The 14,820-nt window shown below is 47.7% G+C and overlaps 2 protein-coding genes across 2 annotated transcripts; one reads left to right on the top strand and one right to left on the bottom strand.

The window, feature by feature from the left end:
- The first annotated feature begins 2,551 nt into the window (after positions 1–2,551).
- OTUD1 (OTU deubiquitinase 1) lies at positions 2,552–5,808 on the top strand. Its single transcript, XM_061555869.1, has 2 exons — positions 2,552–2,559; positions 3,352–5,808. The coding sequence occupies exon 2, from the start codon at positions 3,361–3,363 to the stop codon at positions 4,843–4,845; it is 1,485 nt and encodes a 494-aa protein (XP_061411853.1). The 5' UTR covers positions 2,552–2,559; positions 3,352–3,360; the 3' UTR covers positions 4,846–5,808.
- A 1,404-nt stretch (positions 5,809–7,212) lies between these two features.
- Positions 7,213–13,021, bottom strand: MRPL45 (mitochondrial ribosomal protein L45). The gene is made up of 8 exons (XM_061555870.1): positions 12,918–13,021; positions 11,511–11,703; positions 10,731–10,848; positions 9,666–9,764; positions 9,514–9,562; positions 8,761–8,910; positions 8,205–8,378; positions 7,213–7,579 (listed from the first exon to the last, which is right to left on the bottom strand). The coding sequence occupies exons 1-8, from the start codon at positions 12,966–12,968 to the stop codon at positions 7,481–7,483; spliced, it is 933 nt and encodes a 310-aa protein (XP_061411854.1). The 5' UTR covers positions 12,969–13,021; the 3' UTR covers positions 7,213–7,480.
- Between the last annotated feature and the right edge of the window lie 1,799 nt (positions 13,022–14,820).

The following is a 14,820-nucleotide window of genomic DNA, read 5'->3' as shown; positions in this document are numbered from 1 at the left end:
GGTATTCAAGGAGGTCGTGGGTTCGATACAGACCCTGACGCCTGCTGTGTATGTGTACCAGAGGTGTGGACTCGAGTCATGTGACTTGGACTCGAGTCAGACTCGAGTCATGAATTTGATGACTTCAGACTCGACTTGGACTTGCATAACAATGACTTTGTCCCACCTCTGAGGTGTGGACTCGAGTCATGTGACTTGGACTCGAGTCAGACTCGAGTCATGAATTTGATGACTTCAGACTCGACTTGGACTTGCATAACAATGACTTTGTCCCACCTCTGATGTGGAGTTTGCTTGTGTTTCTCTCTCTCCCTCCGGGGTCGCGTGGATTTTTCTCTGGGTCCTCCGATTTTTCCCATCTACATTTAGAATCAACATCACGCGTTTAGAGTATTTGCCTGCTATAAAATTCCACATGATGATAAGCCACTTCGTTGAGCTATCATTTGTGATAGCCAGATCGTTTCTGCAAAATAGCTATATTTCTCAGTGGGCCTTACCTGGTAAAATAAAAATAGTAAATAGTTTATAGTTAGTTACATGGGGAGTCGGGAAAATGGGAACACGGAAGGTAGAGATTATATACAGGATAAGTACACAGGGGTTCAAGGTTTAAAGGACAACTCCAGGACAATTTTAAGTTAAAGGTTTTTGTGCAGCCGGTCACTGATGCATGTGTATCGAGACAATGCGCTGGGGAGACAAACGAGGAATTGTTTTCTATTTGCTTGATTTGAGAAGGGAAACGTTTTGATCTCTTGCTTTTTACTTTCTTTTGTTTAGATCGTGCATATAAAAAAAACCACAACACGACAGTTTCATGCTTTCACAGATATCGTGGTAAGCTCGCTCCTTCAGACGAGGAAAATGGCAAAGCAGTTTCCACGTAACAAGTCTTTAAGGTCATCTCCCAACATCGCGGGCTATGTTTGACTGTTGATGTTTCTCGGACATGATCCATCCGCAGGGATGAAGACGCTCGCCATAGCAGCAGGACAACACACCAGTTGCTCTGCGTTGCAGATAAGCTGTCTCAACGTCACGTCCTTAAAAAATACGCAATCCTTTAAATACACACACAGAACATTGCATATCCTGAAGCAAAGCACCCTCAAACAATGTGAAGACAAACTCAGTAAGCCATATTTAACGAGGCCAGTCCACATGCACCAAACAGATCCTCCGTTTGTACCGCTCACATTCGCCAATTTTCATTTCAGGACGCTTCTACCTGGAGAGAGCACGAATCACTTGATGTGAACATGGACCAGGAATCGAAACCGGCTCACTGGGATAATTGTGCTAAAAAAAATACACTCAAGAATTGGATGCAACGACTAATTGGTACAAAGACATACTCTTTGTTTTTTTCGGTAAAGTCACGTAGGTAAAAAATCATAATAAATTGAAACATAAATTAAATCACGACGTTTCGGAGGCAACAATTTACGTTGAATTTTTTACCTACGTGACTTTACCGAAAAAAACAAAGAGTATGAAATCCTTGCAGTCACGAAAACTTCAAATCTAGAATGGTACAAAGACACACAAACATGCCACGTTGGAGACCCACCGACACATGTGCTCTTTAGTGTCGTGCAGCGCACACACAGAGAGAGGCTCTGACAAGCGTTGTCTCGTGAACGCGGTGAGTTTAAAGTGTGGATAAAGTTCAGCGATGAGTAATATCAATGGCATTTTAAGTACTGTCCGAGCAGTGGAACGCAGTCGTCACCGTGCTAAACACTGCCTCGCCATCGTTGGGCACGCAGCCCGTCGAGAGGAGGGAATGTAATTGGCAGCCACGGTGGGAGCCATTCTCGCTCCGCTGTTGGACGATTCTTCTCCATTCGTACGGCCGACGTTTTAGGCACAGAGCTACAGCCACAATGTTTTTTTACGTTTGGGGTGGTTTGAGCTGGCCAGGAGTACGTGGAGTGCAAGGCCATAATTATAATTATATTGGGAGGGATGTCCCCCCCCCCCCCAATGTTCAAATATGCTCGAAATGTCCCCCCCAAAATATTGCTATAAAATAGATTTCTGTTTACATGATTGTGGTTATGGTTGTACTTTATTAATCCCTAATCTCTGCCATTACATACAATGAATCAAGAAAAGGTAAAAAAAATTTTAACAAAGCAATGTAAATACAATACACTATTAGACATTATTGTAAAAAATAAATACAAAGTCCATCCTATGTGCTAGTGAATTTTTTTAACATTTTAGGCAGGAAATTTGTTTTAAAATTGATATTTTTTTCTGGGGGGGGACCCCCTGGAACATTTGCCCCCCCCAATGTTGAGTCCATGGCTACAGCCTTGGCGGAGTCTATCGGCTGCGAAGTCTCCTTCGTGTTTGTGCAGATCAGGAAGGGGGGGAGGCATTGCGTCGTTGCACGTTCTCTTGTTCTGGACAACCACAATCGATGGAGGAATCTCTTCCACCACCACCATCCCACAACACATCCCCATTGATCACCATCGCTCGCCAGCAGAGGGGGTGGGAGAGCGTCAACAAAGTTAACGACGCCACTGCGGAACAGCACCGGGCGAGGTGTGGTTCAGGCAGGCAAGAGGGGGCGGTGGTAACATCCCACGTTCTAGAAGCCTTCCCATGTTGTATGTTGTTCATGTAGAGAGTTAAAGGGCGTCCACACACACACAGACAGGAGGACGAGGTGAACGCCGCCTGCACGCCTGTGCCGTTTAAGCCATTTTGCAATGTCGGCGTGTTTATAATTCGCGGATGGCACGCAATTTAGTTTAGTTGTATCTTTTAAACGGCACGGTACTGTTGTATATGTTATTGTGCCATTAATACTTGTGAAGTAAGCGCTTACTGGAGGGAGGGAGGGAGGTAGTGGGTGGTGAAACGTAAACAGACCGAGACAAGTTTGGAAGAGTTCCGCCATCACGTCAGTGGGCCCTCTCTCTCTCTGTATTTTTAACCCGAGCACGTAAGGCGAATATATTTAAACTCTTGCTGCAGCCGTGACGCGAGCCGCTTATTATAATCCCACCGTGTACAGAGAGAGAGAGAGAGGAGATAGAGAGAGAGAGAGCTATGGAGAAGGAGGAGGAGTTGAGCAGGAAGTTTTTTTTCGGGGCAATAAAAGAGACGGGGGACCCACGTCCACCGCCAGAGAACGGCCAAGGGAGTTGTTGTTGTTGTTAAACAACAAAAGTGGGGACCCGGACGCCGATATAAGAGTTTACAACTCGTGTTTTTCTCGACATTCCTTCGGCGAAAGCGGATTAGCCCGAGGGCTAGTGGTTTTGTCGACAGTGTCGGGGGATCAGTGCTCTGAAATTTTGTTTTTGTACCGTGTTTGTACACCGCCAACAGAGAGGAGAGATGCCGGCCCTGTCCACCTACTGCCACGACTCAGTGGCCCCGGAGAGGGCCTCGTTGGTCATCATGCCCAGGAGGACCGCCGCGTACTCCACGCAGCCAGGGCCATCCCGAGAGAGGGTCGTGCCCGTCATGGTGATGGGACGAGCTGGCAGCGTCCACCACCACCACCACCCTGGGTCGACCAGCCCAGCCAGGGACACCATCTCGTTCCTGACCGGCATGAGGTTCGAGCTCAGCCCCAAGTCGCGAATTCATCATCCGGAGGTGACAACCCCCACGTGCGTTGGTTATTGCCCAGACGACGACGACAACGACGATTGTTGGATAAGAACAAGGGCTGAGAAGAAGGAGGAGGATGATGATGAGCAGCAGAGGCAGAGATGCTGCATGGAGAAACCCTGGGGTCGCTTGCACCTCAAGCCCGCCACTGCACACAACGCGCGCTCTGCTGGAGGAGACGTGGGTGGTGGACAACGTGGCGACGAGACGACACGGTCACCCATCCTCCGGAGTGTCCGCACGCCGCCGCCGCCGGTGGTGGTGGTGGAGGCGATCCCCCCCGTGAGCGAAAGGCTTCGGAGTCAGCTGTCGGTGCCGTGCGTCCGCCAGTCGAGCTTGGAGATCGAGCCCCCACAGCCCCAGCCCACGGGGCTGGCCGCTGGCACCACGGATGCCACCACCACCACGGCCACCACCACCACGGATGCCACCACCACCACGGATGCCACCACCACCACGGATGCCACCACCACGGTCCCCACCGCAGTGCTCCACGTGGCCACCGCACCGGGGGGTCATCATCGTGGTGGCAAGCAGCCTGATGCATCATCCGTGACCACGCACCACAAAACTCCAGACACCACCACCACCAGCAAAAGCAGCAGCAGCATCAGCAGCAAGCAGGATGACCACCGCTCAGAAATGGAGAAACAGGACGATTACCTGCGCTCCAGCAGCCGCTACCGATTTCACATCATCCCGGACGGCAACTGCCTGTACCGGGCCGTGTCGAAGGCGGTGTACGGCAGCCAGGACATGCACGCCGAGCTCCGCGAGCAGACGATCCACCACATCGTGGACCACCTGGACGAGTTCGGTGCCCTCATCGAGGGAGACGTGGGCGAATTCATCGTGGCCGCGGCGCAGAACGGCGCGTGGGCCGGCTACCCGGAGCTCACGGCCATGAGCCAGATGCTCGGCGTGGGAGTTCGACTCACCACAGGTGGCAGCGCCAATTGTCCCACCGTGTCGACCATGCTGCACCGATTCGGCAAGGGCAACAATGAGGATGGCCCCACCATCTGGCTCAGCTGGCTCAGCAACGGCCACTACGACGCCGTGTTCGACACGCCGCTGCCAAACGATGAGTACGAACGCTGGTACGAGCGCTACGTGGCACAGCAGCGGGACGACGAGGAGATGGCCAAAGCCATGGCAATGTCTCTCTCCAGACTCTTCAAGGAGCAGAACATCAGGACCCGTTAGCTTGAAAGGTCTCCCTTTTGCCTGGTGGGGTGGGTGGGTGGCTCGTGACCAAAGTTTGAGGATGATCTGAAGTTCCGAACTCGAATGATTTGTATCGGGTGAAATGATTGGAACGTGGAGGAAAGTTTATTATTTACAAGGCAACTTATGAATGGCAATGGCTGGGCTCCCGGCAGACCAGTTCTCCTGGGAAGCTACATGCGCTGATTTTTGGTTGAAGATAGAGAACTTGCTCATGAATCCATCTGCATCACACGTCACCCGAGACTATGAAACCAGAGATTGGAGTGTGTTGCCACCTCGGTCTGGAGCCGAATCATGAGAGGCAGGCACAACGTTGCCTGCGTAGCAAGTGGACATTGTTGGTTTGTGCAGAAGAGATGGCTGGGCCACATGTTTTCAGTGTGCTTTTGGTGTAGGAGGGTGAAGGTTTTTGTTTATGCATGTGTAGTTATCGGACCAACTGTTTCAAACACGCACAGTCAAGCATTTGCAAATATTTTATAAGTAGCATTTTAAAAGCAGTTGTTAAACAAATGTCTACTTTCGCCTTTATTTACACAAATTCTGGTTGCGGATTGCTTGCAGATGTGGAATGTTAACCGGTCACTTTGATAATATTGGTCGGAGTCGGGAACATTTCTAAAATGTAAATGCTGGACACTGTAAGTTATATTACTTTGCTGGGTTAAAGGTTAAGCTTTTATAGAGTACAAAGTTAACTGGATTTACACTGGAAGGCCCTCTGTTTGAGGGTGACAATAGTTAAGATTACAAGTTTTAGTCGAGTTTTCAATTTAATGTTTGGCATTGTGACACGATTTGTCCCTTGTAAAACATTGTGAAAGGTGTCGAATAAGCGCAAATTATTACATGTCGCGATTGAGTTCCAGTCTAGGAATGTTTCACATTGCTGTTTTGTCAACACTGGAAAAATAAACATTTAACTTTGCATAAAAAAAATTGGCTTCGTGTTTTCATGCATGTTGCAACGTCAAGGATATCAAGTGGGAAAATGCATATTACAAACCTTTTTGCCAATGGGTTTCATACATTGACTTAATGAGGGGGCCACAGAGCCGCACTGTAAAACAAAGCTGACTTTTCCTAATGCCATGTTAATGCTCTTAATTTAATGATATGGGCCTCGGGCAGAAACAACTCGAAGGGCTGCTGACCAATAACAGCCAAGAAAAACAAAAGCACCCGAAAGGATTTCTAATTTCTAACTGTAGAGATGCAGTGTTGAAGTCAAATTGTTAACAATTGAATTGTGTTAAAGGGCATTGATAGCAATGGTAATGTCAGCCTGTCATTGTCAACAGCTCCGATTAACATGGTTGGCTACGAACAGTGTGAAATAAGTTCAAAATACATACGAGTAATGGCTGATGAAGCATCGAAGCAGTTAATCAACCATTGTCACCTTGCCCCTTGCTGTGTTCTTAGTTACAGCCCTTTTTCAAATAAAAGCCGTTTTAAAATATTTTCTATCCTCGGAGAGATTTGACCATACAGTATTTTACTATGGACAGTGGGAGATCGTGTTCACCCATCATCGATGTCAGCCACAGCTGGGAAACAAACTGGGGCAACCGGTTTCATAGTGCAGAAAACTAACCACTTCGCCACCACTCCACCCACCGCCTGATTATAATTTAAGCTTAAGTCACTGGCTTTTCAATTGCTCGTGGAATATTCTGGCAGGATCTGGATTTTTTAAATACAGTACATTATCATTCACAGACATGGTCGTTCTTTTCCCCAATTATTTGGGTTTAGTGAAAGTGGTACTCATTGGCAACAATTAACCTGCAATTATTTTCAAGTGTCCACACTACTGTTTGTTACTTTTAAACCAGCATATTACACAAGTACATTCAAATAAAACCACTGCATTAACCTGTCAATATAGTTGGCATAGCTATCTACGGGTCAATATAATTGTGGTCACGTCTTCTTTTAACGATGTTTATCTGCTTTGTTATTCCTGACATTGAGCACACGTCTCATGTGCAAAGTACGCTTGATATATTACCAGGCTCTCAGCTGATTAAACAAAGACCAACTGCTCTTTGAAGGATGTGTTGGCTTAAATCGGATCACAGTATGTTGCCAGAGCGGTCTGGACTGCAGCACTTGATGCATGGAAGACATATAGCAGTGTTCTTCACTAATTTTCAGGGGGGGGCACTTTCACCGATAAGACATCAGTGCGAGGGCTGCCACACCGCCTGCAAGGGGTGTTGTCACATGTTTGTATTGTCGGGGTCCGCACGTCAGGGGCGCACTAAAGGCCACCAGGGTGGCCAATGTGTTTGCGCACAATCGGAGGCATTCCACAGAGTCATACTGAAGCAGGCAACACCCAAATAATGTGTACTTTATTTACAAACCATAATTCTTGGCATTTAGCTGGTCATTGATGGTCTCGAAGCCATGATAAGCACAAGAAATCAGCGTCAATTCTGTCTGCCAGAAATCACAGGAGCCAAAGGCATTGCTTGCAGAGACTATGGTCTCATTGAGGAGCTGTGCATTCGTGATCAGCACATCCCACTTATGACTGAGGGTTTCCTTTCCAATAAGATGCAAACGAGTTGTAGGTCATCTGCCAATTGCAGAAATCTTTCGCTCATTTGTACCACTGCAGAGCAGGGGCTTTCTGCTCAACCATGGTGGTCTCATCCAGCTCTGTCCACGGTTGCAGTTTGGGTCCAGGAATCATTATTGTCTGCAAAAGAGATTGTGAAAATTAGCATCATGGGTATGCCAAAATAACAGCTGCGATGCAACAGTACATGCCATTTACAAGTTTTATTAAGCTATGATGCTAATGTGTGAATGGACTCCCAGTTGTCTAAAGCAGCGGTCCCCAACCTTTTGGGCACCAGGGACCGTTTTCGTGGAAGACAATTTTTTCATGGACTGGAGTGGGGGGGGGTTCAACATTGGGTCTTTCCTCCTTTTCAAAGAAGCTCTCCAGCGACGTTAGTTTTTTACTCATTTTGGCTAGGGGTTAGCTTGTGGGCTTACCAAAACTGTTACTGAGACAAGTTCGCAGTGTGGGAAAGAATCGCGGACGGAAGTGGTAAATAAAACAATGGGCGGGCCAAGCGCGGACTCACCGCTCTCACCTGCTGTGCGGCCCGGTTCCTAACAGGCCACGGACCAGTACCGGGCTGCGGACCGGGGGTTGGGGATCCCTGAGTCTAAAGGACCCAATATGTAATGATGGCAATGACTGACCGAAGCATACTTAATTCCAATAAATAACAAAAACAATTCTAATTGCTGTGGATTGCGCTGTTCAGCTGCAGATTTTTTGCATGTAAAATGTGCAGCTGTGCTGTGAGCACCTTAATGATGGGGTCCTTCTCCTTCGTCCACTGTGGCACGATCTTGCCATGGAGCCTCCAGTTGCCATAAGGGTTGGGCAAGTGCCTCTCGAACACCACATATTCTAGCACGTCCTTGGGCACCTCCTCACTGCCATACATGAGCCGTCCGAAGCGGTCATACAGGGCCATCGTCTGCAGGCCCATGCAGATGAGGCGTCATTCAGGCCATTGTTCGGGCAAAACAAGAGACATAATAGCATTGTGGCAAAGATGGCAAATATGAATGTGACAGCACAATGCGCGGTGCTACAGTGGGAGCCAAGGAGGCGATGCTGAATCCTACAGAGATAATTACTGCCCGTGTGCAATCAATTAATACAACACGGTACACGGGGGATTGTGTGGCCAGCATCACATGCCAAGTCGCCTTCTCTGCTCAGTGCTGGCATTAATAAATATTGAACTTAATAATAAATATTGAACTTTCTGCAAAAACGTAATACAAATTGCCTAGCAACGGCACAGTGGGGGAGGGGGCCGGCCCACGTGCAGAGTTTGGGGGTGAAAAGCTGACCTGCTTGGATAGCAGGCGCACGGTGACCTGCCCGTACAGGTTGCCGGGGTCGATAGTCTTGGGGCACCGCACGTGCACTAGGCGTGGGGGTTCCAGGGACTCCAGGAAGCGCCAGCGCAGCGTCTTCAGCCGGTTCCCTCGCACCATTTCCTGATCGGGAAAGTGTAAGGAAAAACAAAGAATATTAAGTGCATTGATATATGTTGATAAAATATTTATTAAGGGGCTTGTGCTTAATGTGACTTGATATAACGCATTCAAAAGTTAAAGTATCCCTCACGTTGATTATCGACTTCCAATTTGGAAGACCTATTTAACTGGTAGAACATCTTTTTTCCCTATGGCTGGGACCAATTTCTACATTGCACAGCCAAGTTCGCACAGAGTGAAACGACCTTAACAAGGACGTGCTTACTTTACTCAGCTCAGAGGGATGATGGGCTAAATTGACCCTGTCCAGGATTTGGATGTGATTAAAAATGGGATATTGCTGCTCTATCAAGCTCACATTACTGGCTATTAGCAAACATATCTCTTATCATTCATGCATCTGAGTCTATCATATAATAACATTAGTATTTACAATGGTGCATTTGCATATTTCACAGTTTATATAGTTGCAAACTGAAGACCATATCTTAATAATGTTGTTATATAAATCAATTGCAGTGCAACTGCTACAAGAATCAGCTCAAGCTGTGTGCCGAACAAACAGTAATATGTTACGGGTGCTGTGCACAGTGCTTTTCTCACCGGGAAGCATCGCTCTGTTACCAGCTGGTGCAGTCTCACTTTGTTGAAACTGCAAAGCATCGATCGGGCATGACAAGTCACGTTATGACACAAAGCAAGGATAGAGCCGTGAATGCTTGAGCTGGGCTACGGTGCGAGGTGCTGCCACTTACTTCACCAGGCAATCATGTGCTTCCACGTAAATGTCTTGGGCCTTGGTGGGAAACGTTTTAGTGCTAAATCCATCATCGTATTCCTTTACCTTCCGAATCCTGCATATGAGACAAAAACGTATATAGATATGGGGGGTGGCATAGGCATAAGAACATGTTACTTTGAACTATTTGTTGCTATATGTAACTTATTCGGAACAATTAATGGATGTTAATGAGATGGTGAGAAATAGAGACGTGCAAGGAAATACATTGTTTTATTTTAATCTAAGCTCCCAAGCATATGCTCTCTGCCATCACCAACCCGCACTAAATAGTATAAAGTCCAGTTTTAAAAAAACATGATCTCCATGATTATATAGGCCCTCATCCAGCTGTGGATTAACAAAGCGCTGAATACATGTAAACACACACATTAATGAGAGTTTGAATTATTAGGCCGATGTGGGAAGTGAAACATCTATCCGTACAAACTAGCGAAGTAACACGTGTACGCTCCCTTTATGCATCCCCAACCACAACATGGTGAATACATAACACTGGTCAACACACTTTTTCTGGCATAAGGTATTCTAACGGTTATAAGGTAATTTTGGGGTGCTGATTCCAAATCTAGCATCAGTTTTTGTCTATCACATCAGGTTTTTGAGATATCAAATATTGCATTTTCAATAAAAACTGCAGAAGAAAAATATTAAATAAATGTGGATATCTACATAAAATACAGCACCATATTTTAACACTAAAGCAGTCAATGACTCGCAACAACTTGCAATCATAAGTGACAGAGTTAATTTCGGGTAAAATCAATGAAAATGGTGTATGCCGATAGCATAAAAATGATGTGATAGAGCAAATATGAGATCAGATTTGGAATAAGCACCCTGAAATTAGTCTAAAAAAGCTGCAAAAGTCCAGGCCAGAAAAAAATGGGTTTTTTGTTGTTGACCAGTGTTATCAGACTTTACATCAGCTAAACATTCTGTAAAGAAATACACAACCGTGTGCATCTTCTCTGGAGAATTGTGCACTGGCCAATCGAATGCATCATCCTGATGAACTCACGCAAGCTGTGAAGCTGCAGTCTGCCTTATCTGCATGGCACGTTGCTTCAGGCCTTCTGAGCTCATTGACGTCAGTCGGCTGTCTCCCTCCGGAGGGACATAGCCATCAAAGATGCCGGCTGTGGGACATAAAAGGGAATGTTATTTTCATTTGTGCATTAACCCATGTACAATGACTGATACAGTATTTTTTACCCCTGATGAAGCTTCACTCTTGTGTTGGGCAGCTCAGGTCACAGAGTCTTGGTATGGGTCAACAAGACAGGCCCTACTGTGTTTATGACATGCCATCGTTAAAGAACTTTCCACTAAGTTTTTTTTTATCCATCTGGATCTCTCGCAGAACAGTGCAACCCTTCATGTCAGAGAACGTCCTACGGAAACGGATATTACAGAGCTACTACTGAGATCCCTTCGTGTAGCCCCTGTTCAATACATTAGGGGGACAGCACTTTTCCACCCATTCTGCCACCGAGAGTAACGTTCGTCGCACTGCAAGTCGCACTGACAATTTAAATTCTCAAAGCTGCAATTAAGCCGAATTGTGACGGAACCAATTTCCATGTCACGGGGTTTTTTTGTGCAATGATGACAGGGCCAAAACCATGAACTCGCTACCCTTAAAAATCCGGTTTTCGAACCCAGGATACCAGTGGTGCCAACTCAGTTGCTCCGACTCCTGAGCCAGCCAGTAACCTGCAGACCTTTGCACTACCGTGTAACAGCCAGGGCAGCCCTCATAGGTGAAGAGCGTAAGCAGCGCGTGTGGGGCGGCATCCACCTGTGCAGGTGATGTTGATGGGCCTCTCCACATACTGCTGCCGCACCACGACCCCAGCCGCCCGGGCCCGTGCCTCTCTGTCAACATCTTGCTTGTACTTGGCTTTGATGGCTGGCGGAATGAAAAACCTTTTCTTTGTTCTCACTGGGATCACGATGCTTTGGAACGCTGGCTTGATGTCACTCAGAACACCCTGCGAGGTAAAAACGGGACACATCGAGAGCGTGGGGTTTTTTGCTCAAGTACTGTACTAAAAAACGTGCGTTTAATAAGGCTGCTATGAATTCCCACATGAGCCACTTCGCTGAGCTATTATTTGTGGCCAGGTCGCTTCTGAAAAAGAGCTACATAGCTCATTGGGCTGAACCAGGTAAAATGAAAACAACTTAAGTTTATAGTTTATTTTATATTGTAACCACATTATTACACGTGCTCAAACATCCCCTATGACCTTCATCCAGCAGTAGATTAAAAACGAGCTGTACAATAATTCAAGGGGCAAAGCTGGACAGATGGCTGGGTCGAGCAAATGTGTTTACACTTCATCATTAGCCATTGTCTATCTACTGCTGGATGTTGGGCCTCCGCGCATCTTCACCATCCCTGCATTGCCAGAACCCATTTCACTCATTCACATGACCTATAGACTAATTTTTTGTCTTTTACCAGAAGAAACCTGGCTATCACAAATGATAGCACAACGAAGTGGCTTATCATTTGGAAATTTACAGCAGCCAAATACTCTAAACGCATGTTGATTGTAAATGTGGTGGGAAAACCCGAAAGACCCGGAGAAAAATCCACTCTACCACGGAGAAAGAGACACGCGAACTCCAAATACAGCAGCAGGTGCCAGGGTCAGGATCGAACCCACGACCTCCTGTAGGCCAGCCGAGGTAGTTAACATCTCATAGCCACCGTGGCGCCTCAGGACAACGTAGCTGATTAATTTTACGGCTGACGATGAGGCTACAGATAATTATGGAGCTGGTGATGCAGCTTATGATGAATATACTGATGTTGAACATAGATTCGAGATGACCCAAAACCCTCGACCTTGACCACAACTCTGGGAACCCACGCGGCTCGCCGGCCTGGCCGCGGCGACACGGGCAGAGACAGAACGAGCCACCTGCCACCTCCCGCGACTGATGCACAAGAGTGGCGCGCTGCAGATATACAACAACAACAACGAACAACATCATGAGGAGGCCCTTTCCTTGTCAGGGCCGCGACGAGCGTAGGACGAACGGGATAACCGCGGAGCGCGCTCAACGTACGACGGACGTGGGGACGTTCACAACGGCGCCCACACAACCTCTTAAATCGACGCAACTGGGCGATTAAGGGGAGCCGTCGCCGGTAACTTATTTAAGGCGTCTTGAAGCCCGCAAGGGAGCGACTCACGCGTGCCAGCGGTGACAGCCACGCCGCCTGGCTCAACCTGAGCGCCGCCATGATGCTTCCGGCCTACCGGCAAAAGGGGCGGTGCCAGATCCTGGAGGGAAAACCTCTAGCGGGGTGGTGGGTGGTGGTGGGGGGTTGGGGGTGGGTAGGGTGGGTGGTGAGGGTGGGGGGTGGGTGGTGAGGGTGGGGGGTGGGTGGTGGTGGGGGGGGGTTGGGGGTTGGTAGGGTGGGTGGTGGGGTGGGTGGTGGGGTGGGGGTGGGTGGTGAGGGTGGGGGGTGGGTGGTGGTGGGGGGTTGGGGGTGGGTAGGGTGGGTGGTGGGGGGTTGGGGGTGGGTAGGGTGGGTGGTGAGGGGTGGGGGGGTTGGGGGTGGGTAGGGTGGGTGGTGGTGGGGAGTTGGGGGTGGGTAGGGTGGGTGGTGGGAGGTTGGGGGTGGGTAGGGTGGGGGGTTGGGGGTGGGTGGTGGTGGGTGGGTGGGTGGTGGGGGGTGGGGTTTCAGTTTCAATTTTCAGTTTCATATATTTGGTATAGCCCTGTGAGCCATTCGGCTCTTGAATAGGGTGCAACCGCAACATACAAAAAACTAAAACATGAACAAGAAAAACATCTAAAAGTGACTATGCGCAAACAGAAAAATCCAGGAAAAACTGCAAAGTCTTCCAGAAAAAAAGCACCGTACACCAACGCTGTGCAAAAATCCCAGTGGGATGCAAGTCAAACAACAATAACAATCACAAGACAACTTAGATTAAAGCCATCATTCTAACTCCGTACTACAACAAAATAACATGGCCAAACCAAGACACGTCTTCGAAATCACCAAAATAAAGCCATAAGCATTGTAACAGTGATAGGGGTGTGTGTGAGGGGTGGGTGGTGGGTGGGGACAATCTGAATATTTGAGCCACCTGGTAAGCTTTGGGGCCGTCCATAAATGACGTCACGCACCTAGGGGGGGGGGGTCACACATTTGTGACGATGTGTGACGAGGGGGGGGGGGTGAGAAATGTGACGTCACGTAAAATGCGCAACTTTAAATAAATATAGACAACACGTTCTACTTCATTAAATAGACTTTTTAATAAAAAAAATTATCCTACAACATAAGAGTGCAGCGCCACATTAAATACGCACTACAATGACAATAGTTTAAAGCGATTTGAAGCATGTTTTATATTTTTTTTCGGGGGGGGGCAGAGCTTTGTGACGTCATATTTGAGGGGGGGTTTGACTTTTTGTGACGCCGTGTGACTAGGGGGGGGTCAAAAATCGTGGTGGCGGGTTTAACGACACATTTATATAGACGCGACCTAACCCAATAAAACCTCTATTATGGATGATATTGGTCGCGAAAGCCATCTTCGTATTAAACTGACAATTCAAGAACCCACTTGCTGTACTGCCATCTCGTGGCCACCTCAGCCTATCGGGGTTTAGAAACTTCACCAATGCTGTGATCCATCAACCTTCAAAGGACTGAAAAAGTACCTGAAACTCCTGTAATAGGAGACCTGATTAGTATTGTGCGAAAGAAGTTCAACATACATACATTGAGATTTAGCAAGACCCCTAAACAGGCATTTGTGCAGCTATACACTAGTCAGATACAATACACAGACAAGCACACTCATCAGATACACATCGACAGGCAGCGAGAGACACGCAGATAGAGATAAAGGGGGCAGGTAGAGACAGACACAGAGATCGACAGAGACAGACGGATAGACAAGCAGACAGAGACGCAGACAGCTAGACAAATAGACACAGCAGAAACACAGAACAGACGTCTGGCTGGCAGAGTGGAGCGGTGGCTCTGGTTAGCGCACTCCGTTCCTTAATGTTGACACTCCGACTAATGCTCCTGCTGTTGTGGAGTGACTCTTGCAGCCAGCTATGGCTGCAGA

Source organism: Lethenteron reissneri, chromosome 21, assembly GCF_015708825.2.
Source record: "Lethenteron reissneri isolate LAM-NWPU_2019-01 chromosome 21, ASM1570882v1, whole genome shotgun sequence".
Taxonomy (NCBI): Eukaryota; Metazoa; Chordata; class Hyperoartia; order Petromyzontiformes; family Petromyzontidae; genus Lethenteron; species Lethenteron reissneri.
This window is presented reverse-complemented; position numbering and strand designations above follow the sequence as displayed.